Below are 26,440 nucleotides of genomic sequence, written 5' to 3'. Positions count from 1 at the left end.
TAAACCATCATCATACTATTTGAACCACAAGAAGGCAAAGAAAAAAACATAATGTTACCCTACAATATTGCATGTTTTATGCAGAATTCTTTAAAAAAACTGAATTAAGATAAGACTTAGTATAAATATAGTATTTTAATATGATAATATAAATCTTTAAAATCAGATTGCTAAAATATATTTTCAGAATGTGAAAGATAAAGGGTGAGCCAAAATTTTCCTGGAAAGCATGACTATATTCCTATGCAAACTTCTGATCCTTTGTAAATATCATGATCCCATAATACTTGAGTATGAAATCCAGACATTGAGACAGGAAGATTAAATAAAATATTTCTCAGGAATGAAAATTCCAGAAAATTTCCAGAAATAAATATTACTGTAATCATTTATAAATGGTATGAAAATTCACTGTAAAATATCTAATTGGTATTTCCATAAAGGCCTGGTAATATGTCTTTTCAAGACAAAAATAATTAACTCATGCTGACATTTAGATACCCACTCTTCTATTGGTCCAAAATTTAAACTAAGTATTAAACAATGAATAACAAGTTTGTATAAATATACTTGTACTTTCAATGATCACCATAGTTGCCAGTTTCTGATTGTACTCCCAATTATTTATAGTTACATCTTTCTACTTCTTTCCTTTTTATACCTTTCAGCAAGTAGCCAAAGCCAGGTACAGCCATGTAATTAGAAAAAAGGTATTTAAAGAACATTGTTAAACTGGGAGACACTGGGAGGATGGGAGACCAGGGATGGGAGGTAACATGTTCAGGAGCACAGCTCGCTCTCATGCTACGACTGGTCTCGTACCTCGCTGCCCGGCGCCTTCCCTGCCTGTCGCAGGTACTCTCTCCTGGTATCAGTTAAGTGGCTGACGAGCAAATATATTCATATTCACTCATTTAAGCAGAAAAAAGATATTAGTAATTCAAAGACTCTCTGGGAGAGTCAGAGAAGGAATTAGGGGCCCAGGAAGCCAGAAATAACATGAAGCCACTGAGATCTCCCCACTGGCCCCCACTGAGGTCCCCATGAGGGTACGTACAGGTAGCACCGCGTGACCTCGGTGCCAACAACTGGAGACACAGGCCGGTGTCAGTGCAGGCCAGAGGCCACTAACTGCTTCCTCAGGAAATAAGACCCCTACCAGGATGGATTCTGGGTGCTCACTTCCTTAGAGCATTAGCTTTTACCTCTCAGACCAGGTGGCTACCTCCAAATACCTGCTCCCAGGTCAAATGTCTGCACTCTAAGTGGAGGGGAGATGGAGGTAGAAACTTACTAGCATTTTTTTGGTCCATGCAGAGAAATGGACTCTGTCTCATTAGGTGGACAACTACCCACACACAGCACAGATACTGGAGAGTAAAAACTGGAAAAAGGACACAAACATCAACTCAAGTGCATTAAAGACGTGGACAAAGGACCTGAGGCTATAAAATTCCTGGTAGAAAATATCAGAGGAAAAGCTCCTGAACTGGTCATGGCAACAATTCTCCTAACTCAACACTCAAACCATAGGCTTTGGCAAATTTTCAAATGCTGGGTAAAGACACGGAAAACCAAACAGCGTTGCGAGTAAATAATGTGACAAAGTTTAGCGTGTTCAGTGAGGCATTGTCGCTCGTTGTGACAGCCGGTAGAAATGACTCCCTGTCCTCTCTGCTGATTCCCCTGTTCCCGTTGGGAGAATTTTCCCACCAGCTGGGAACACGGGAAAAACCATGTTCACATCTTCTCAACTCCAGCCTCCCACTTGCTGAGATTCCGGGAGGAGGAATTTAACAGATTAGCCAGATTTATAGCAACAGGATATGCTATATCCTTGGGAAACATTCTGGTATTGGGAAGAGGAGGCTTGGCAGTCACCTCCTGTGAATTACATGTTCATGATGCTTCACAGACTCGGCACCCACGGGACGGCCCCTGGAAGGGGAGAGTGGGAGGACGGACTGGAATCCAGGCCTCCTGTCCCCTCTTCTCTGCCCGGTCCAGGGTTGGTATATTGGACTTGGGGAGAACTGGAGAATTTACTTCTATGGAGCTCGCTCATTTATTCCAAGGAAGTCACATATGTATGTGTGTGCACCTGAGTGTGAGTGAGAGAATAAAGATACACATGCGTGTCATTAAAACTGCACCTTAGGGAGTTTACGACTAGGAAATGCAGTTTCATGTGGCTCCGATTTCATTATGGTGAAGTCATGCGTGTGCGTTTGAGAGAGGCCTAGAGCCGCCGACAGGCTGAATCCTTCACGAAGTCAAACACAGAGGAGAGAACTTGACTGAGACCGACAGCTCCAGATACAATTGTTAATACGGGCCTAAAATGTACTTCAATTTTATTCCCTTTTCTACTGAGACTGATCACCTTTATTGTAAATTTATAGTTGATGGTAGACTAATAAACATTTATTCTATTCAAAGATGCTTGAATTATCAGACTCTATTCATATAGTGATGTGAAAACCTAAAAAAGAATCTAAAAAAGAAGTTAGTGGTATGAATGAATATCGAAGGACTAATAAGAAACTTCCAGTTGACACAAAAGGAATGGTCCATAAAATGCAGTATTTGTGAAAGGTTTGTAGGCATACTTCTCACTGTTTCAATCCATTTAAACCATGAAAACTGAAACCATTATATAATATATAATCGTATTCATATATATACAATACAGATACACATAGAGATTAATTACTCTATTACTCCCAGATATTTTTTTATTCTGCTTATTAAGAGTTTTCTAGCTAAAGAGATGAAACAAAATGTTTTCAAATGGGAAGACCACATTTTAACACGCATCAAATATTCCCTAGATATTCCCTCAGATAGGAACAAAGCAGCCCACAGAGAGATTCAGATCAGCCGTCAGTTTCCCAGACACCGCTTGTGTTGGATCTGCACAGAATTCTGTGAGAAGACAATGGCAGATTGCATTTCTCCAAGATGGCGGCCACAACGGCCCCATCCCACGTGATCTTGACCCTTCTGCCCTTGAGGGTGCCCCTTGTCCTTGAACTCCTCAGCCTTGGAGACTGCAGCGGTAAGTATGACAGAAAGTGATGCGGAGTGACTTTTGAGGCAAAGTCATGAAAGCACCAAGTAGCTCTCTCTGCCTTTAAGGTGTTCACCAAGCCCTACACCACAAGGAAGCCAAGAAGCCATACGGATAAGACAGGCCCCTACAAGCCTTAGCACTGGAACCCAAGGTGAGAACTAAGATCAGCCACCTCACTGCGGGGAGGGAGGCTCCAGATGACGTCAGCCCTTGAGCAGTCCCATCTGATGCCACACATAGGAAAACCATGCTCAAGATTCATGGGCAGACACATGGTCACTGTTGTTTCAGTAACCACTGTTTGGGACGTTCTGTTACCAAACAGGAGAAAACTGGAACGTAAGCGGCACTATCCACACAGTTTTACAGAGGACAAAGTCATGTACTATTGGCTCACCGAGGATGAAATACCTAGAATATAGCAGACCTGAGATGAATACCCCGGTCTTTGAATCCCTATTTTACTACTCTTTTCCCCTATTCCGAAATGGTCAGCAAGCGAGGCATCCTTTTCTGTGATCAATACCTCACAAAACTGTGATCTGTCTGTTGTTATTAGTACAGTCTCACTTTCTTGACTCAGTGTATAGATAACACACTGCCTATTTCAACCACATACATGAATAATTCAAATATAGATAAGGTGAATCTACCAAAGATGATGAGAACAAGGCTATAATAAAACATATAAAGTAACACATTACAAATTACTCTTCAAATTTTTAAAAATGAATATAGTATGTCAAATTCATTTTTAAAGTACTAGAACATAATAACTAGTCATGCGTAAAAGACATTGTTAAATGGCCAGTTTGTTAGACTTAACAATTGTAAGAAGTTCGAAAATCAGACTTGGTTAAGGGAGACGATGATCATACTAATCATTCACAGTACTCACTCTCTTTCTTTCCTTAAGATTCTTTGGAACTCCTCCCAATGCCCCTGCAAAGCTGACATTTCAGGCACTTCCCTCTGCAAGGGCAGATCTCCTCCTGGGTGACTTAGTCCAGGTCCCGTGGCCCCATTTTCAGAGCCAGGGTTCTTGAGTGAGTCAGGACAGCCCCTACAGAGTTGCATGTCCTTGACTGGCCTTAACGGGTCCAGAACCAAACCTTCTTCCTGAAAGGAAAACACATACAGCAATTATTACTGCTGCATGTCTAAGTTTTTCAGTAGCAAAACCAGGAACAATATTTCCATATTTTTGGAAAGAAATAAATGATACAGTCCAGGATCAAATTCATATTTTCCTTTTGTTTTCATTTTTAAATTGTGTTAATGACCACACTGTAACTTGCATTCTTCAAGTGTTTTCCCCCCCCTATTTTCTGCCTTATTATAATCAAATACACTTCTCGAAAAGTCTGCTTTAACTTTTACTTTAGGTTTTCTTTTTCTAATCACAGCTAAAAATAACCCTACAAAAACTTGAGCAGCTGTAAATAGTTATTTAATGAGTTTATGGATTTCTCTTTAAAGTTTATTTTGTCACAAGGCGCTTGAGAGTTTCAAAGCAAAGCCAGCTGATTATCTTTAAACATCTTTGCAGGACAGAATAGAAAGTATTTTCAAGGAACTCAGAATGTTTTAATAGGTTTGTTTATCAAACCACTTTTTTAGATTGCTAGTTAAATCCCAAATAGAGTTTAGTGGGACATTTTAATATGCATGGGTGTCATTGATCAGAACAGCACACTGCCTCAGACTCTTACGTCACAATCCCAAACCTTCCCCAGCTCACGCTATGGATGTGTGGGTATAATTTAACTGTGCTCTGATTTGTGGGTTTAAAATGAGGTACAGCCAAGTTCACATAAAATCTCAATTAGTATCCAAGTTTAAATAAAAATCTTTGTTTCTTTTAAATGGTTTCATTTATATATTTTTATGTAGTGTGCATAGATATATATGTACATACATATAAAGACCTATAAAATATATTATATATTTTGGAATCATATAAGCAGAAAGGCACATAGTAAAAGATTTTGAAATGTCAGTAAAAACAAGTATTGTTAATATAATATGCATTTTTCATATATATACATATGTGTCATCCCTTGTATGTGTTTTATGTTAAATGTTATTAATATGTTTTATATAATTTCTCCTCATCTAATGCAAAGTTCATAATTACAGTTAGTAATAGTCTAAACTTTTTGACCTTTTAATTTTGTTTTTGCTGTTACATACATACATTTAAGTATTTGCCACTCTCCTGCCTCTGAAAAACAGGTTCTCTTTATAAGCCCCTTCCCCTCTGGTTACTAGCTTACCTTACTTCAAATAAAATCTTAATGATACTTCATTTTTAGTATTAATTTTTAAAATAGTAAATGAATTTTGGGTTACTACTTTGACTCATCTCATCACACTCTCAAAAATTAATGGATATTATGTATATTATTTTGAAAACCAATAAAATGAGACATGTGTTGTTTTCCTTGGGAAAAAATCTGTGAGTATCATACATGAGTATCTTTGGAGTTGGCAGAAAAACTGATCAAAATAAAAACAACCAATTGAAACTTCTTCAACAGCCAACACTTACTTCACTACCATCACAAGGAATTGTAACTATTTTTTCCCTGAATAAACAAACTTTTAATACATACCTACTATGTATGACGTTTTTGACACTAATGATACAGAGATATTCCAAATAAAGTCCCAAGATATTGAGAATTTCTCAGCAAAATATATGCAAAGAGAATCTTTCACATTCTCAAATGTGGTGTCTGTTAGTTGTAGTAATAAATAATTTGTACATTCAGGGCAACGTATGTGGCCTATATTTCCCGATCTCCATCACGACATTCAAATACATGCACTAATACAGTGAAATTTTGAGAATACATAACATTTCCCCAAAGATGTACACAACAGCGCAGCTAAGACTAACAGCTTAGGCTGCCATTTTTTTTTAAAAAGTAAAAACAAACCTGGAGGAAGTAATAAGCTTAACTAATTAAATGTTGCAATCTTTTCAAATTTTTTTTTATTTATAATGAAATGTAGGTTCTATCTTTCATAATTTATTGCATCATGGAAAGGCTTAAATTTTAGATGGAATTACAGAAGAGCAGTTTTATGTTTTTAGAGATGAATTTAGAGAAGGGATAATAATATAAACAGATAACTTATGAAAGAGATAACACGAATTCTTCGTTTCCTAAGGTATGGCCCATGGGTTGCTACCAGTAATTACCAAGGGGAAGAGTGGTTCATAAATGAACTGCTAGATTAAATACAGGTTTTCAAAATGTTCATTTCATGCAGAATTTTTAGGACCTTAAGAGTATAAGTATACCAAGAAATTCCAAGAGTGAGTAATGAGAATTCCCTATAGGTATTTGTCTGTGGGACCCATTTAACAGAAACTGATTGTGAGGCCAGAGTTCCAAACGTTGGGGGAAGCCCAAAGTACCTTATGGATGATTTATACTATTGACGTGTGGCAACGATAGGTGGAGAGAAGTCTCTCCAGGTACCTTTTTTCACATTAAAAAATGCTGGATACATTTTTGCTAAAGAAAAATTTGTAAGATCACTAATATGGGCTGAATTGTGTCCCCTCAAAATGTATATGCTGAAGTCCTAGCCCCTCCTACCTCCAAATGGGAATGTACTTAGGGACAAGGTCCTTTTCAAGGTGATTAAGTTCAAGATCGGGGTGGGCCTAAGGATGGTCCTCTTACAGGAAACAAAATCCTGGACACAGGCCCGTACGGAGAAAAGACTCTGTAAAGACGCGGGGGGGGGGGGGGACAGCCAGCTGTAGGCCAGAGAGAGAGGCCTCACAAAACACCAACCCTGCTGACATCTCGATCTCAGACTTGTGGCCTCTAGAACTTTCTGTGGCTGCAGCCACCCAGTCTGCCGGACTCATTTATGGCCCGCACACCCAGTCCCTCTACATAAGGCCCATCGTCCTGGATTCCTCTGGGTTCTTCCCTTACCATACTACCGGTGTTGTCCTTTCTAGAAAATTCTCCTGTCACCAAACACTCTCTAGTGGACGCTGGCCGGCCAACTCGAAACTGGTCCCTTTGCGCGCAGGACCCTGCCACGAAACTAGGGCGCTTCTGGTCCTGGGAGACGCGGGGCTCGGACGCCTCCGGGGAGCTTTGTTTCTTCTTCAGGGCGCTCAGCTCCTTCACCGCCATCTCCAGCCTCACCCGGAGCTGCCGCCCCTCCTCCCGGGCACTGTTCCTCTCCGCGCGCACTTTACTCCACTTCTCCCTCCAGTTGGCGGTGCAGTCCGACCACCACCGCATGGTCTTCTCCATCTGAGCTGCCCTGGCCTTGGCCTCTTCCAGTTCGCGCAGGCGCAGCTCCTCGCAGACGTCCCACTCGTCCGTGTGGCGCGAGGGAGCCCAGACGCGGGGAGCGGCCTGAGACTGGAGCCCGATAAGCGGCCGGCAGGAATCGCAGGGGCCCCGGGGCGCCGAGGCGGGTGCTACCAAGTCCCGAGGTGTTTTCAGCGAGGACGGCTGCATCCGGAAGATTTGGGTTTCCTCGATTAACCGATGAATGGAATCTAAATTCATATTCATTTTCTCAGGCCTGAAAAAAGACAAAAAAATTAACTTTGAACTTCCCTTGCAGTTACAAAAGCAAGACATTTCACAATATCGGAAGAAAACACTGCATCTTTTCAATATTGAGTATTTTCTTTTCCAGCATAACTAAAAATGTAGAGGAATGAATGCATTGGTATGTATCCTCAAAGAAACAGAAATTGCTCATACTGAATCTTGCCAAACAAATGCAAATAAAAATATGAAGATGCAATTGTGGACCGCACATGTCATGAATAATTCATTTAAATAAATCTAATTCTCTTCATGTAACATTTATTGTAACACGTATTGTCCATTTATTTGTAGATAGTCCCTTGGTCTCCTGCTAAGAAACAAAGTACAATTGGTTCAGGTGAAATGCACCATTTATTGATCTCCGGGAGGATAAGCCTGGATCTTGGGCCCAGAGGCTGAAACATGATTGGTCTAAATGTCCCAGGATGATGTCATTTCATCGACCAATCACTGGTCTCCAGGAACCAGACCCAGAAACTGCTCCCTCTGCTTTCCTCCTGTGTGAGCGAAGACCTGACTTTGGAAGAGGGGAGCGCAACGGCCGCACTGCGACTTTTAAAAGGTTGGAACGGAAGGAAAGACGGAGAGTTTACGGGCTGAGCTCTGCATGACACCTAGAGTGGCCCCTCTGGTTGGTTTCCTCGCTCAGTGGGAAGGTTGACCTGTAATACATGTCAGCTCTCATCACCGAGTTCTCTGTCACTCGAAGTCACAAGGATCTCTAATGCATGAATTAACTCCTGCTGTGCTTAGCATGGTATGTTAAGTTCTAAAAATAAAATATTTTGAATAACACGTTGTCTTTGTCCTTAAAGGTTTTACTGTCCAGAGAATGAGATAAGCATATATAATAAAGATACACATATTTATTTGTTTCGTCAATCTTTTTACTCCGTGTGATGTGTCGGGTCAGTGTTAGCCTTCCAGGGTGTGGGCAGGTAACCTCAGAGCTCAGCGAATCTTCCAGAACCGACAAGTCTTCACAGCAGAGGGAACACTAGACAGAGTGTGAGCCCCCTCAAAGGTTTACTGAGAAACAGAAAACAGCTTTCTATATAAAGTAGCAAAAGACAAATTAATTTGAAATGCAAGCAGTCGTATCAACGTGGACATCCATTGCTTATTCAGTGTGGCAATATTGCTACGTTGAGGATAGAGCGCTTGGAATTTTTAAATGCTTAACATGTGTAGGTTAATCTACAAATTAATAAATCTCTGTGCTTGTATAGGCTTACCCAGTTTTACTATCAAAGAAGATTTTCTGGTGTAAATAATAATGTATGTACATGAAATCAGTTTCATTTTTTCATTTGTTTGTACATAGTTTAGATCATAAACTGACTCTGAACCACCCATTTAATCAACTTAATGAATTTCGTTGTTTCCACAACTTATAAAATAAGTCTCTATTCACTAAAAAAATGACTATATAATATCACTTTCAGTTGTAGGGGGGAAAACACATTTTAACAAGTGTTCTGTAGAGGCACGAAACCAATTCCTTCCTTACTCTGATACATATTACACATATATGGATGTGTTACATATGGATTACATACGAGGTGTGTCTAATACATATTACAATAGCATGGATTCAAAGCTGCAGTTATCTTGTTAGGATTGGTATGTATCCAAGCATATTTTAATTAATGCTGATTGGGAGCAATTGTCCCCTTCACTTACTGTGATTCAGAGGGCACAAGCATGCAATTGATCAACTTCCTTGGACAATTAGTAAACCAAGGTCAATATTAAAATAGAAGAGAACAAAAGGAACTTTTAATTAAAATCACACTGAATATTATGTGTAATATATATTCATTATATTCATTATGTAATGAATTACCTCTTTTAGTTGAAATTCCAAAATGAAGATGGAAAACTTACTTTAGCATATTAAATTTAAATTTACCCTCAACATTTTTATAAATAAATCAGTACCTTAAAATTGTAATATCTTTAAGAATCTCTCATTAACTTTTGTTTCACTAGTGTTTTGAAGACTCTATAATTAGATTCTGGTACATTAAGACCTTGCCTACAAATTAACGATAGATTTTTTCATATGTGAGTGAACAAAACTGATTTGCGTTTAATCATCCAGACCTTGGACTCGAATAGCATTTCCTGATCTGAAGTGTTTCTTATCAAGCATAAGTGGGGATATTTAATCCCCACGTGTTTATTAAATCATTTGCTTTCTCTATACCTTTGGGCATATGCTTTATGGTTTATTTCACATGACTGGCAAAGTATTTGTCAGCGATTATAGTACAAAGCCTTTGGTGATTGAAAAAATATTTCAACGCTATCGACTTTGGGTCTCTTGCTCTGCTTTCTGCATTGTTCTCACCACAAAGTGAGAGCAGGATGTTAGGAAACACCAGGAGGTGGTTGGGATGTTTATCACCAAGATCAGGGTGCTGATTTCACAGGTGCGGGCCCAGGTACAAACTCATCCAATCGTGTCCGTTAAGTATGGGCAGTATTTTTTTTATCAATTACTGCTCAAGGAAACTATTAAAAATGTTCATACTGGCAGGCTACCATAATTACGGCCAAGGATATTTAAATGCATAGCCAAATAAATAAAACTTGATGAGCATACAATACGTAGATAATATCACGAAACACATTATTTTTCACTAAAGAGGAGCTTAATGAAGAAATTGGGCTCTAGATTCTAGCTATTTGAGTTCTGATTCTGTCACTTCCTAAACAGATGACTTTGGACAAATGTCATGACCTGCCTTCAACTCGAACCCTCACTTGGAAGAGGAGATAGGCATATTATACATCTCTCAGCTCTGTGACCATGATGGGGAAATGCCTGCTGATTGGCTGGCCCAGTCTGTCTCTTAGGCAAGGTGACAGTTTTATCTATACAAGTCACTAAAATGTCACCTTGGAATATTGCATTAATTAATCTTTCCATTGCTTTCTCTCCTTGAAAGAAAAATGGTGTGCTTTAAAATGATAACAGTAGATAAAATTTGCAAAAAAAAAGTTCTGAATGTCATTTATAAAGGCACCATCTCGATTTTATATCATGTTGATATTATTCAGTGAAATATGCAGTACGATGTATGAAATGAGAAGCTAGGTCTTAGGGTCCTAATGTAACCAGCCCAAGTCATACAATTACAAGTTTGGGGACTAAGGAAACATGAATCCAGAGCCACTGCCTCCCCGTATCAAAAAATCTACAGCTTCAAAATATTTTCACTCTAATGAGATCATCTTTTAGATTCTTTCAGAAGTATCTTTGGCAGAGTTCCCTTCTGGATATTTTTATGTTCATATATCTCCCAATAAATCACAATGCAAATAGTCAACCTATCCTGACATTGTGCCTTTTTTTCAATTACAGTTGGCATTCAATATTATTCTGTATTGGTTTCGGGTATACAGCGTAGTGGTTAGACAGTCGTGTACTTTACAGAGGTCCCTGAAACATTTCAAGCACCCACCTGTCCCCGAATATAGTTATTAGGCTACTGTTGACTCTGTTTCCGTTGTTGTAATGTCTCTGTGACTGTTCTGTAACGACCAGTGTGTATTTCTTAATCGCTTCACCCTTTTCACCCCACTTCAACTCCTCGCCCCTCTGTCAACTGTCGGTCTGTTCTCTGTACCTATGCGTGTTTCGGTTTCGTCTGTTGGTTTATTTTCTTCTTTAGGTTCCACATGGAAGTGGAATCATAGGGTTTTGTCTTTCTCTGACTGACTTACTATACTTGGGACATACTCTCTAGGGCCACCCGGCTGTTGCGAAGGGTAGGGGTTCCCTTTTTCTTTATGGTGAGCTCGCTGGTGTAGTGCTTTGAGTGGGTCTAGTCTCCTCATTACAGCTTAAAGGGATGCTGAGGCGTGTCTACCCCTCCAGCCCCCTCTGTCACTCAGCTTGTTCCATGTTCCATGCCTCGGCCACCTGTTGAGCCTAATCCCAGTCCAAACCATGCCCCCACAGTACTCCTGGTGTGACCTGGTGGCCTCACAGGAGACATGTGCTCTCTATGCACACTCCCACTTCACTCTCCTCTCTTCCTTCAGGTGGCAGCTGGTGGGACCGACACCTGACTCTCCTCCATCTCTTAGGGGATGACACCTCAGCGGAAAACTCACCTTTGTCTTCCTCCGCAATGGTGAAGAAAACACGTGGCTTCTGCCATCCTGGACCCTCGCTAATAACCAAAAGCAATACATCCAACTAACAATCATGCATTTGCACCGTCTTTGAAAGCAGTATTGGGATTCAGTGCATACCTACACACTTAGAGAAGTCTCTCTGAGCTGATGTCTTGGGCATTATCTGAAGAGTGAAGTGGACCAGAAATACAAACATTTTTGGCAAAAATTGCAGTATCGGGGAAGAATAGAATAGGGTCCAAAGGGATTTTTGTTTTATTGTTCATACTTATTGCTTTCCATTAACCTATAGGAAATGAATGCTAAATGAAGTGCTTTTTAGAATTTTTTTCCAAAGAAGAATAGGTATCTATGTTTCCTTGGGAAAAAGGAGTATTATGCACAGACAGAATGGTGCCAGTAAAAGCCACAAGGAAGAAGAAAGTAGATTAATACTGTTTGAGATCGCAATGCTAAGGAAAAGTGGCTACTAGAGATATGATACCATATACTCTAATAAAAAGAGAAAGAGGGATCAGTTTTCAATATTCAGGAAATTAAATATGTTATATTTAAAATGTGGCCTGTCAAGCATGCACAAAGGATTGGTTTAAAATATATGCAGTTTGTATGGATCTAAAGCAAAAAAAAAGTAGTTTTAAGGCTTCTTTGCAAGGAAATACTAAACAGTACATGTGAAAAATGCGGTGGTGGCGGTGACAAGTGAGCCAATGACAGCAACCAGGCAAAACAGTGGCTCCGTCACATCCAGTTCTTCCTGCACTTCAGTGTTACATTTAAAAATCCGTTCACCGTGGTGGACTACCTGAATATTTATCTTCTGTGTTTCCTGAGCATGTGAGGTCTCAGAATCCTAGAGAGGCAGGAAATACTTGCACAAGGAGGGCAGCTACATAATGACAAAATAAGTGTGTCCGTGTTGCCAATTATTTAAAGCTCAGATACTTCATTTCCTGGAAGCACTGTAGTATAAGACAAGCATAGTGGGAAATGTCTAGAAACAAATCTAGTCGTGTTTGCCAACAGTCATTACCACATGGTAAAGTGCATTATCTGAAGAGACAGAAAGTGTCTTTATATTGAACTGGTGTGGAGTTCAGAAAGGAAGCCCGCCTCTTTTTAGCCAACTCTCCATTGCTCCTGTTTCTTCTACCTCTTGCTGTTACCTCCGATTGTTGAAGCCCTGCATCCCTGTTTCAGATCAGTGTGATGTCTTTTCTTTAGGTTTTTAGTCAAATATTATTTGAGAAAAACAGCATTTTTCTTGGACAATGCTCAATGACAAAAAAATGAACTCTATTGCTTTGAAAACAAACTATTTTGAAATAATATCTCCAAATCATATCCTGATGTTATTGATCCCATTCTCAGACAATAGTATTGTTTTCTGTGCTTTTATGAGGGGGGGGAAGCTACCTTATAATTCAGAGGTACAAAGTGATCGGTCATATTTCTTTGGAATATTAATAGAAGAATAAAGATCCAAAATCCACAACCCACAATCCATTTTATGAAGTGCCAATGTATAATTTGTAATGAGCCTTGGAAAAATAAAATTTCTTATTTCTGGCAGGCCGGTCATCTTGAAGCTTTTATAGTACGTTACCTGCCAAATACAAATTTTGGTTCAGATGATCAAGAATTTCTTGAAGGCTGTAACATAGCTGAATGACTCTTACAGAGTTCTTGAGATGCCAATTGGGTTTAAGGAAATTCTGTTTAAAAATATTCCTCAAATGTCTCACAAGTGAATAAATATTAGGCATAAGGATATTTTAATCTAAGGTCTGAGTTCACAGCTTAAGTACATCTTTCTAAACATATATATTTATTTACATATATAAATATATACAATCTCTGCTACTTAATATCTAACAATATCTGGAATCCTGACACATGGTGAATTCCCCAGGATTTCTTAATATTTATGTTTATTTCAAGGTTTCAGTGAACAAAACCACAAGCTATCTCAATTTTCTTTTAATAATGCCAAATAAATAAGCCAAAACATTCATTGAGACCTTAAGCCAAAAGTAAAATTAGTATTCACTGTGGTGGAACTATGCAGTCCAGTCAAATCTTGTTTTGATATAAAATAATCTGGCTACTATTTCCAGGTGGCAAGCAGTCAAGAGTGGACATTTTTTTTGGAGAGAACACCACAAAAGCTGATCATGTAAAGGTCCTACCACCCTGCAAAGTCAGACAGGTGACCCTGAGTCTGGAATTCACATGGTTATCTAAATATCATTTGGTATAATTTCATCCAGCTTAAATAATATAGAGGACAGTGTAACTTTGCCCGTAGATGACATTTGAAAAGAAATGAAAAGAAAATCCCGGAGAGCACAGAGGTGACACCGCAACATTATCATTATTGTTGGTGAGAGAAGATCACCTTGTCATAGAGTCCCTGTCTCAGGTCCACTACAGACCAGAGAGGGAAGGGTTCTGCCTTTCATGTGTTTTTAAATGGCAAAGCTATTCATTTGTTAGAATTACAGCTATTCTTTAACCAGCATTTCCAATATCTCAGATATTCACCCACATTTCCCAGTATTTACGTTCATTTCAAGGTTTCCGTGAACAAAACCACACACTCTCCCAATTTTCCTGTGCATTTCCTCAGCACAATTCCTAAACCAAGGACCTCACTCATACTTGCTCTTGAAGAATGTGTGAGGCTAAGAGAAATTCTTCACAGATCTGGTTGCACTTGGTATTGAGCAAGAGAAAGTTCTTCTGTGTCAGAATGATTGAGGAGTCTTTTCTCACCCCCGTGTGATGGGCTGCACTTGGCTGTGCTCAGGCAGCCGGTGGGAAAGTTTTCACAGGCCTAACGATGAAGTTTGCAGAACTCAGCCCAAATGATTGTTGTGTTGACTTTTGGAAAGTAGTTATGAAATTTCTTAACAAAAACCCCTATTCTTAAAGTCTGTTTCATGAGGGGGATTTCATTCTCCAATAGTATGTTCTTTACATTAATAATCCAAGTTGGCTAAAAAGTATCCCATGTCACACAGCTAAGAGCAGCAACGCTACAGCATCTACTGGTTTTCTGAGCTATGCTTGTGCATGCACATACAGTATCACTTATTAAGCTTTATTTCTTATGAATATTCTGGAATTTAATGGTCAGGGTAGAGAGCTATATCGAGGGCAGAGATGAAAATCCACCCTTTTGAATTACAAATCAGATCAAAGAAAAAGTCTTTGCCAGGCCCAAATGACAAGATTGCTGGCTCATCAAATGCTATCGAGCATTTGATGCTCGACGACATCCAGAAAGGCCAGTACGTGAGTCCTTCCCAACCCTTCTGAGATCCAGGCAAACAAACTCTTGTGCCTGTCACTACTCATCACAACCGGCGCTGCCCTCAACGTCACTGCGACTGAAAGGCCGATGCACACTTCTCTCCCCATGGGGATGCAAGCCAGAGCACCTGTTTAAATACAGTTACGTTACTCTCTAATAGAACGTATCCACGCTTCCCTATTGCAGTTCGAATAAAACGGGCCAGTGTCACATGACGGGGCACCAGCCTCCCTCCCCGACCTGGACCCCCGCCAGCCCTTGCTCTCTTTACCTTTCCTTCTTGCTGGAGTCATGCTTGACCTCCTTCCTCTTCCCTGAAGAGGTCACGTTCATTCTGGACTGAGGAGCTTGTGGGTGAAATACTCTTCTCTCACATCCCTGGATTGCAATGTGTTCCCCTGCTCTGACTTTTAGAATTTTAAGAGGCAATGAAGGCTTAAACTAGGATAAAACACTAACAGTAGAGCTTCAAGCATCAACCTCCAGATGTACTAACTCTTTATATTTGCATATTATATCTAGCTTAAAGATACTTTTAATGCGCATTTTGCATAATGTGTTCAGAACATCTACTTTGTATGTCTGTATGATGCCTGGACAAATGCGGGAAAATCTGCTAAGAGGCAGGAACAGAGCAGAGTTCAGGTCTTTCATCTCAAAGTTCAGAGCCATTGCCATTATACCAAAGTGTCCCTTTCACAAACATTTGGGAGGGATGCCAGCATCCTGACCCAAGGCCCACAACAAAGCGTGTGGTCTCACTGCCCTTCGACATAGGGAAAGTGGGGGCTGAGAGGAAGAATTTTGTTTCAACCCCTAAAACCACCCAGAAGACTACAGCATTTAGCAGCCGATACTACCTTCTTATGATCCGTGTAGAGATCTGGAGGCCGGGAGGACTGGGCAAAGAAGGTGGTAGTGGCAGCTATACCCCATGTCCTGTCCTCATGTCGCTGCTCTCAGAACGCGATGCTCTTCTGGAGCCCAGCCTCCCTCCATGAATGCACCATTAGCTTATGTGTTCGAAAGAGGGAAATTAAGGAATTGGGGCTCAGTCCCCTTAAAGTGCCTTCCCAAGCCATCTCAAAATATATATATGACACACATGTGTGTGCATGCACATCTTGTATATGTAGACATACACACACAGAGTACACACAGTTTTGTAGCCTGGGTGTATATGGTTTTAACATTATTATTTAGGAGGTAGAACTAGCTAAATGTTCATGTATAGACAGGACAGCCAGCCGGAGCTGGGCAAAATAATTCCTCCATGTGTAAATCCCTTTGCTGTTTGATCCATTTTTACTACAAGTATACAAGGGCAAGCAAAGACTTCAGGGGAAATGAAAGTTACTTTCAGTGTATTTTGGATATGAATTTCTATGGGTCATTGTTTCTAAGGTTCATGCCACGTGCTTGCAAAGCCTTTTCCAAATTCAAAAAAGAAAAGTGCCTAGATTATCAAGTTCTCAGAAAGTGTTTATTTCCTTGCAGACCGTAAATTAGTCATCACTAACACACATGAAGATTACATTTTTACAGGCATGCTGTGCGTGTTTACTAAGCATCGTTTACGCTGTGAGAGAAAGGGGCGTGGCCTAGAAAGTATAAGACTGGACGTTTAGAAATTGTTGGAAAGATCTCGTGGAGTAAACAAAGAAGCGTGGTAGAATTAGATCAATGAACAGTGACTCTTGTGAAATGGTAAATAGTAAGATAAAGAAATTTGATAGAATTACTAAGAACAGTACAATTTTCCAAAATACAGTACAATTTAAGAATAAGAAAATTTATTGACTCTGAGATAACACTAACCAGAGTTATTTTTAATGCCCTTCAATGCCACTGAGTAATCTCCAGCTCTGCATTTATGACATTTAGATGCAAAATGAGAAAACACATTAGTATTGTTCAGACTCTATAAATCCCTGATGTGTGTCGAATTCCAATCTGAAATTTTTGGTTGGAGACTTAGTCTAATCTTGCCAAAAGATCCCTGAAAGAAGCAGCTCAAGAGAGCTCTTAGACATCAAATATGAAAAAAAGGAAAAACCAGCCTAACATACTAAATTATAAACATATGGATGGAATTTCCTTTAAATTACTCTTGAGTCTAAACCTTAAGGGTAAAGAATTTAACAAAACACATTTGCAGTTTCCGTAACACAAAACATTTGACAGGGAATTCAACTACCCCAAAGACAAATGAGATTTTCAGTCTAATATTGAGTGAATGGAACCTTCTCTCCTACTATTTTGAAATCTCTGTACCCTACAATTAAAATGTCAATCTTTACAATGCAATTTTGTAATAAATAATAATGAATCTGTATATCAGATAGTAAAGAGGCTTTCCCCCCCAAAAATTCTGAAGCTAAAGACACCTGGGAAATCAAGAGAAAATGCAAAATAAGGTGTATATTAAAATATAGTAATTCTCCCATACTTTGGCCTATCCTTTCTCACCTAAACCTTGGCAATCCTTTACAAATGATTAAGCTTTTGAGTAGTAAGTGGTTCATATCATATGGGTGCCTAGAAGGAGGGGAAATTGAAATATTATGCATCAAATATCAGGCATTTTAATGCTCAAAATAATTACCTTCTCAACGATAGGCTTTTTTTTTTTTTTGGTATCATCCTCAAAGCTATTACATTGCAAAAGTGACTAAAAAGACCGAAACTTCCTATCTCGCTAACACTCTCTGCCGCCCCCGCTCTTGGTCACTCTGACGGAACCAGGAGCCGTGACCGAAGCCCCCCAAATGGTTGAGGGAACTTGCAAGTGAATGTGCCCCCAGTGGCACCTAAAGAGCACTGCATGCCTGGGTGGCACTTCAGAGGCAGCTCTTTGAAAAGCCTGGAGCCAGGGGACCCAGTCCAGCTGTGCCTGGTCCTCAAACTTCAGAAACAAGGACAGGAAGTGCCGCTTTAAGCTACTACATTTGTGGCGTCATCTGTTCTGCAGCAGAACAGAAAGACAGAGCATGACTATTAATATCACGTGCTCACATGATCAGTTATCATTGTCATCCACCACGATTTAGTGTAACCTTACACAAAAGTAAGTATTTAAGAAATGAAATGTTGGAATTGACCAATTAAAGTCAGGATCAATGGGAACATTAAGTGATATAACATGAAAGGCATAGGAAAGAATAACTCAATCTAAATGCCAATCATAGGATGAAGAGTCAATAAATTTTATGGTGTTTCTTCAGATACCATTAAGGTTTAAAGGGTCCACGGTACTAAAAATATATTGTATTCAAGTGAATAAACATTAGAAATATTATAGTTGTTGTTTAAATTAGATATATTGACATAGCCAAAATGGGCTGGTCTTTTTGAGCATTACTCACTCAGTAAGGGCTAGCTACCCATGACAACAGTTTACTGGAGGAACATCATGTAACCCACTGGAAAAGGAAGAAAAGCCGTCACACACCAAGCAAACGAGATGTGCAGTCGGGGTGATGGCTGCCACCTGTTCTACTGGGTTTTGTCCACTGCACTTAAACTAACTGAAATCCACATACAACTTTAGCATCTATGGACTGGACAGCTTTAGTTTATTCATTATTCCTTACATATTTGCTATTAATTTGACAACAAAAAAAAGTTTCCTTATAGATTACTTTTAAATAGTTCAAAGACTGCAGTCTTCACAAAAATGTGAATTGTCAGAAAAATCCATTTTTAGTCTCTGCTGATATTTGCAAAATCAAAAGCCAACCAGGGAGAAATATCCTGGGTTTCCGGGAGTACGGTTTGGCCCTTTGCAAAGTAACAGAAGCAGGGCATAGAAAACAGCAGGCCAGCAATGCCTTTAACAACTTAAAATCAGAAATGAGAGCAGTGCACACGTTCACTTTCCTAAAATGCGACTGGAGAGTATGTGTCTGCCTGTAACTACCAAAAGCCTAGAGTTGCTCAGCCCTTCCACACGAGGCGGTCAAGGCACATGGTTCTCCTCGCTAGGGGTAAGTGCAAAGTGCAAATGAGCATGCTCATCTCCACCTTTCCGCATCCTAATTAATTTATTGCAAACTACCTTTTATGACAGTGCAAGATAGCGTTTTGCCATTGGAAGAGTGAAAACTGCTTCCTAATTATTTAGATTTTTTCTGTTCCATTTGTGAATGAGGAAGGCCTCCTCTCCGAGCATCACCTTATTGAGGGTCAGTAGTGCTTATTTTCAACAGATAAAAGAGCATTAAAATCTCTAAGTTCTTCAGTTTCGTCAATCAAGTAATAAATAGTAAGTAAATAGTGGTTGTTCAGTGAGTGAATACATGAATGAGTGAGAGATATTTAAGACCAAAGAGTCATTAAGATCTACCAAAGATTTTTGGAAAAGGATATATAAAGAAAATAGTTTCATGCTGGAAAATGATACAAATTTTTTATAATCTTTTCCAGATAAAAGAAAATGAATAAGCATACCCCCAACTCATTTTACAAGTTCAAAATGATCTCAATACCAAGATCTCACAAGAACTTGATGACAAATATCTTCAACTAACCTGGATATAAAAACTGGAATAAAAACACCAGCAGGAAGTATCTAGTGACTAAAAAGATGAGCGAATCACAAAAAATGTTGAATATATTCCAGGTATATAAAATTGATCTACTGTTTGATTATCAATCATCACAATTCACTTAATAAACCTATTAACAAAATGAAGAAAAGTTTCATAGATAAATAAAGTGAATTGATAAAATCCAACATGAGTTTATGATTTAAAAAAACTTATATAACCAAAAATAGAAGGAAAAATATGTGATATGATTACATTATCATCAATAAAGCCTAAAGCAATAATCCTGGATGGTGAATTATTGAATGCTTTCTCCCCAAAATCAGAAATGAGAATAGTGCCTGCTGATACTTCTAGTGCTCAGTATTATTCAAAAGAAGGGGTCTTAGCCAGTGGAAAGAAAACTAAATAGAAATAGAAATGAAGAAATAAAACACTCATTTTTCTATGGAAAATATTATATAATTTTTGTGTGATTTAATGTGATTTGTAGGTAAAATTTTCAGGTCATTCAACAAATTATTAGAACAGTGAAGTTAGTAAGCTTATTCACTATAAAGTCAATGTATACAATCAAGTGTATGTCTGTCTTCTAGAAAAAAATACTTACCAAATATCAAATTTTAAAAACCAGTATCATTTTATAATAGCATCAAATACATCGAAATAATCAGAGATATCATAGAAGATGGGTAAGCTTATGTTGCATGAAGTACGATGTTACTGAAACAAAGACTAACTAAATAAATGTAGGGATGTATGATGTGTACATACTGAAGCCTCAACATTGTAAAGGTGACACATTTCCCCAACTTAACTTGTAGATTCAATGTTGTTCTAGTCAAAACCTCAGAAGGTTTATTTTGTGGAAATTGGCAGGTTGATTTTAGCATTCATGTGGAAATGCCAAGATTGAAAAATAGACAACAAACTATTCAAGTACAATGTTAGAGGAATTATACAACTGGCTATAGAACAATAAAGCTATAATACTCAAGACAATGAACTACTGACATAAGGAGAGACAATAGACTAATGGAAGAGAATAGAGTCCTAACACAGACCTATACACCTTTGTGCTACCCAATTTGTGACCTGTTGGTATGGGGAAATATTTTCCTTCTTTCAGCAAAGGTGCTGTCTCAACCGTATATCCACATGGAACTAACTGTGACATCACACCACCTAAAAAGTCACTCCAGATAGAACGCCTGCCTAAAAGTGTAAGACAAAATGGTAGAGCTCCTAGAAATTAACTATAGAAAAACCTCTCATGACCTTGCATGTAGAAAAGGCTTCCATACAGAAGAGCAAGCATTAACCGTAACTAACCACTGTTCGCTCCCTTCACAGGAAGCCATGATCGTGGGACTCCATCGTCTAGAGAGCAGTGAGCTGCCAGGTGGTGTCTTTACAAACACATCATCTGGCCACCAAGAGGCTTTCAGATCGGGCAGGAGAGCAGGCGTGACAAAGAGAATGGTGTCACACTACATGAGCATGTGTTGTCACAGAAATACAGAGCTCAGGGCAGCAGAGGGTGGGGGGGCGATGTGTCCGTGCTCAGTGGCCGAGGACAAAGTATTAGTATGTGAATAAGCACTTCCAGTCACTCAAGGGGGAGAAAAATGTGATCACGTGGGCTGTAGTTACACAACACGGTCTCTATAGTTCACAGTTCTCCACGCTCTGTAGGTCAGTCAGCCCTGCTTGAAAGGAAGATGTTCCTCGGAAAGATAAGTTATCTGTGTTTTCATACAGTCGTAGTGAACTAGTTGGTCTACTATGGAGATTTCAACTGGACATAAAATACAAAAATGCCCAGTAAATGTACTGTGCTTAGTTCCAGTAAAATTTTTGATAAAATCGGTACCTATAATTTAAAATTTAGTTTCCTTTCTCCCCTCTGATCATGTTTCTTTGATTCGGGGGGAGCGGACCATGATGCACTGTGGCTGATTCCTACTTTAGTTACCCAACCACTCAGACTCCCTTCTACATATCTGTCCTGGTCTTACAAAACTCATGCTCATGAAAACAATCAGTTCATGTTACCAGAATTCCATTATCAACTATTTCTCTGAATGGGAATGAAGTCAGGAGTCTCAGCAAACAAATGGCATGTAAATCCCTTAACACGTCTTATGAAAAGTAGCCATTTGTCTGGTGGGCCCCTGTATGCATGACCATTTGCTTGAAAACAAACAGCTGTGTTCCTTGCATTTATAAATATGTTTAATTTTAATAGATAGCCAAGAAAATTATCTGAGCACACTTCCAATTAAGGTGCATTAGCAACATGAAGATAACTGGACTCTGGTAGAGGGGGGGGAGCACAGACACCGAATCCCACCATTTTCCCCACCTTCTTTCAACATTTTTTCCATTTTCAAAAGAACTGGGACACATGAGAATGGAATCAAAATCATTATTTTGCGATTCAAATGCTAAAATTAAAACGAAAAAATGTGCAAAAGAAAGTAACTAATATTTTGGAAGCAGGCTAAATTCATATGTTGAGTTCTGCTTGTTAATTATGTTTATGAAAGCCAGATTCACTTTTAAGTTGCAAGCAATATTTGGCAGAATGAAAGATCCGACCTCAGAGTCCCAAGTCTCCCACTGAGTGCTGTTGCATAAAATCCAGAAAACAAGCCCATATTCAAATTTCTTTTATGCTTGAAGATTATTTGTTCCATTACAAATCAAAAAATTCTCAGACAAATATATCATGTCAATTAAGCATTTCATAAAAGTAATAGCAAACTAAAATTAAAAATTTAAAAATCACATGTAATGTTTTAAAACAGCAGATTGAATCTAGCAGTAAAGGAAATTGAAAATAACAGATTATTTTTCCTAAGCAGCAAAGGAAAAAGTGTTCTCTGATTACTTTGGGACTGTTCTGGCTTGAATACAACTCACGGGCTATTTTTTTTTTTTCCTCTCACAAGGTAAAACAACAGGGCAGGCAAGGATGACTTCTTAATCATACCAGAAGTTAACTGAAATACAGCAACATTTTCTTTCCCATTTTGTTACACATTAATGTCAGACAAACTGATTTTTCTCTATTTACTTCTGCTTTTTAGTCATTGTTGCTGATCTTAAAATAGCTCATGGCTCTTCCAAGAAAATTTCTGCAATTTCTTTTGTTACTACAGGAAGTGAGAAGGGAATAGGAAGAGGGTACAGATTGATTTACCTTCTGACCAGGTGTGAGACCTTGAAGAAGTTAACTTTTCCCAGACTCAGTTTAATAACAAACTTGGAGTGATAATACCTTCCTCATGAGTTTGCTTTGAGAACATAATGCTACTATATGTTTATATATATAAACGCAGGCATAATGTATATATTCAATGAATGATAGCTATTATTTCTTTTTACTACATAAAATGAACATCATGAACTTGTGGCTGAAATTAAAATACATGTTTTGTACATCATGAACTTGTGGCTGAAATTAAAAGACATGTTTTAAAACCAATGTTCACACATTTCTAATTACTGGTACCAAATCTTCAGTGAAGGTAGAAAATGTTATTCTGAGAATCAGCTCTTTGAACAATTTATTCTATTTTCTATCCCCTCTACCAGGCAAGGAAATATCTGCTCAAATGAAATCAAAGGAAAACGATCAATAAAATTTAGAAAGCAAAGCACTTAAAAGAAAGAACAAGATATGGGAATAGAAATAATCCAACTCCTAATTATCTGAAGCTGTAGGAAAATGAAATGATGAACGGAAGTAAACAACTCAGGCAGATTTTTTCCTTGGTTCCAGTCCAAAGAGGATATACACTTCAAAGATCCTATAAATTGAAGCAAATCATCGAATTATCTGCCCTATTCTTGCCATCAGCTCTGTACTGAGAGTATATGAGGTACACAGTCTAGATGAAAACACAGAGATTTTTGTACCTATAAAAAGATGTTGGTGCAGAAACTATATTTTACAACCTTCTGGAATCCTAACATTTTTTCAGAGTTCAGTGGATTTTATTTTTGGTGCTGAAACTATTTAAAACCAAAATGGAGTTCAATTTATTAATGTGTGTGTGTGCTTGCACACACCTGGGTGTGTGTGCATGTGTAATGGAGATGGAGGGTGGATAATAATGACAAATGATTGATCTGCACTGTGCTTCCTGATCTGTCTTCTCCTCCTTCCTCTGTGGCCCTGTGCTCTGGTTAATTACTTTTTTCCTAGATTTATGATACAACATCATAGTTTTAATACATTTGTTTCTACCACCAGTCTATGAGCTTCTTGGGGGTAGAACTTATATCTTATTTATCTTTGTCCTCACAGTGACTAGAATATAAGACACTCAATTAATGAATCTAGAGGGAAGTAAAGTTGCCATTCCATTAATAGAGTTGACAACTTCCAAAATATATATGAATGCAATTATGTTTATGTGTTTCCATTGGGCCATAACAGAGTAATCTGACTTCATTAATTCGAACTTCTCAGGCTTGTTGGAAATGAAGACTGTATTTGCGTGTGTGTGCATTTATGTGGGAATGGAAGGCATGCGTTTTGCTGCTGCGGGGATTTCTGGGGGAGCTCTTTACATTTCTCATCTTATAGGAGATCCACTGGGGCTTTCCTGCATTTTTTCCTATTATTAAAAGTCAACACGATTTTAAAAAGTCAACACCATGCTTTCAGCTTGTGTTAGCAGAAATCTAGGCGTCCCTTGCTCATCATCCTGCATCATCCCCTGCGCCCGACGTAGTGACCACGTCCTGCTCAGCTTCCTTGGGTTTTAGCTTTGCTCCCTCTCCTCCATCTCAGACCCCCGCAGTCCAGTAGGGTCAGTTCACCCTTGGATTATGAAATAGTTTTCCCTCCCAATATTGTTTACCTGTCAACAGGTAGGGGGATATATTTTTATGTTTTGAATGTGGTTATTCTGTCTTTGCTGCATCTTTTTCAATTGCTCTCCAGTTATTCTTAGGATTAAGTTCAAAGTCTTTAGTACACCTCCCCCAGCCTTGCCTGCTGGCCTCAGGTCCTCTCCTTCCTTTCTGTATCCAGCATCTCTGAGTTTCGTCTGCTTGGACATCTGAATGTCTCACTTCTCACGCTGGCTGAGATTTTAGTCTTGGGTTATCAACATAATTCAACTTCTTTTGGGTGATAATACTCTATTCCTATGTGTTAACTCTTCAGAAAGAATACGTCTTCCATGAAAAAAATGTAGAAGTACCAGCTTGAACTTATGTGCATGTTTCATATTTTAAAAATAGAAAATTATTGAATATTCATTAGGGTCAATTTCCTTTTTTCTCTTAACTTAGTCAAAACATCAACCTACTCAATTAATACTCAACATCTGAAAGATATAACTTATATTCTAAACATATTTAATGCTAACGTGTAGAGAGGCTATTCAAATTTATTATGTTCTTTAAAATACTTTTCTAGTATTTAAAATGAACCACACATGAAAGCTGTTTTCTATTGCTTTATAACTTCCATAATCCAGTGACCACAAAGAACCATGATTTCTAAATGATTATAAACCTCAAAGGACCTAAAAAATTTCTTCCCAAATATGTTTTGGTTAACATTTAAATTATTCTCACAAAATACATTTTTTTTTAATTTAACATTTCTCCTAAAAGTAGAACGAAGGTCATTTGACATACTAATATCATTTGGGTTTTTAATACATTTTTAAATAAAAAAATTTAAAATATATATTTCCCATTAAAATACTGAAACTTCCTAATGAAAACTTGAGAAGCTGATCTTCCCTTCGGTAAACCCAGCAATGAACTGCAGCTTTTACTATCTCCTTATTTTCAATAGTAGAGGATATAACAAGTACAGATGAAGCACTGATAATGGAATGAAGAGAATCTAACACTCTAAGTCTATTTCTTCTTACACCCCAAGGAAGTGTCTCCTCATCAGGGTCAGTAGGAGAATCTTACATTTATTTCCAATATGGTCAACTTAAAAGTACCTGCATTTGGTGACTGAAGCATTTTCCTACAGGAGTGAACATGCGCCATGCATTCAATGCAAACTTGGTCTAATATTCATCTCCTCCATCACCAGCCATTTGCTCCCTAACTCAGTTTCTCTCCCCACCTGTGACAGTGACATCGCTGTCCTTCACACTTGAGAAACCCCAAGGTCACCCACCTGTCAGTCCTACAATCTCACCCTGCTTCAGCCTCCCTTTCAACCACTTAATCGCCTTGGAAATCCCTTTCAACACTCCTCTCTTAAAACTTTAAGCCTACTTAAATCACTCCCTTATTTAAAGTTTGCTTTCTATTAACATAAGAAGGCTTCCTCCACTATTTCCAGGAAGTTCTATATGGCTTTATATTTAGTCTTCCTAGTTAAGAAAATTATTCAAAATAGTGTCTCTCTAAAAAAATTTTCACTAAATTTATAAATACCCGGAGAATATCTTTCATTCAGGAAGCATTCAAAAGTAATACAGTTGCATTTTTAATATGACACTGCCTTTTGACCCAGTGATCCCACTTCTGGGAATATATCCAAAGGAACCCAAAACACCCATTTGAAAGAACACAGGCACCCCTATGTTACCGAACAAGAGGTCCGAGGGAGGGGCATATTTGCCCACCTAGGGATGCCCAAAACTGCTATACAACAGGGGCCCCTCCCAAGGACAAAATACTATCTACTGGGCTCTTCTGTCCGCCGCCAATTGGAAAGACATCTCTCAATGCCAGAGATTTGTGAAAAGGAAACGAAATGTTTATT

General features: G+C 38.6%; 1 protein-coding gene across 2 annotated transcripts in view; it reads right to left on the bottom strand.

The window, feature by feature from the left end:
• CCDC102B (coiled-coil domain containing 102B) overlaps nt 1-26,440 on the bottom strand; it is a 147,890-nt gene that overhangs the window by 109,046 nt on the left and 12,404 nt on the right. For both annotated transcript variants that reach the window (XM_037145438.2, XM_053664296.1), the window contains exons 2-3: nt 7,033-7,639; nt 3,972-4,192 (exon numbers count right to left, since the gene is read on the bottom strand). In XM_037145438.2, the coding sequence (XP_037001333.2) occupies nt 3,972-4,192; nt 7,033-7,629 (818 nt within the window). In that variant the 5' untranslated portion in view covers nt 7,630-7,639. The remainder of the gene's footprint in view (nt 1-3,971; nt 4,193-7,032; nt 7,640-26,440) is intronic.

This window comes from Artibeus jamaicensis, unplaced genomic scaffold (genome assembly GCF_021234435.1).
Source record: "Artibeus jamaicensis isolate MK-2021 breed Jamaican fruit bat unplaced genomic scaffold, CSHL_Jam_final contig_354, whole genome shotgun sequence".
Classification (NCBI taxonomy): Eukaryota; Metazoa; Chordata; class Mammalia; order Chiroptera; family Phyllostomidae; genus Artibeus; species Artibeus jamaicensis.
This window is presented reverse-complemented; position numbering and strand designations above follow the sequence as displayed.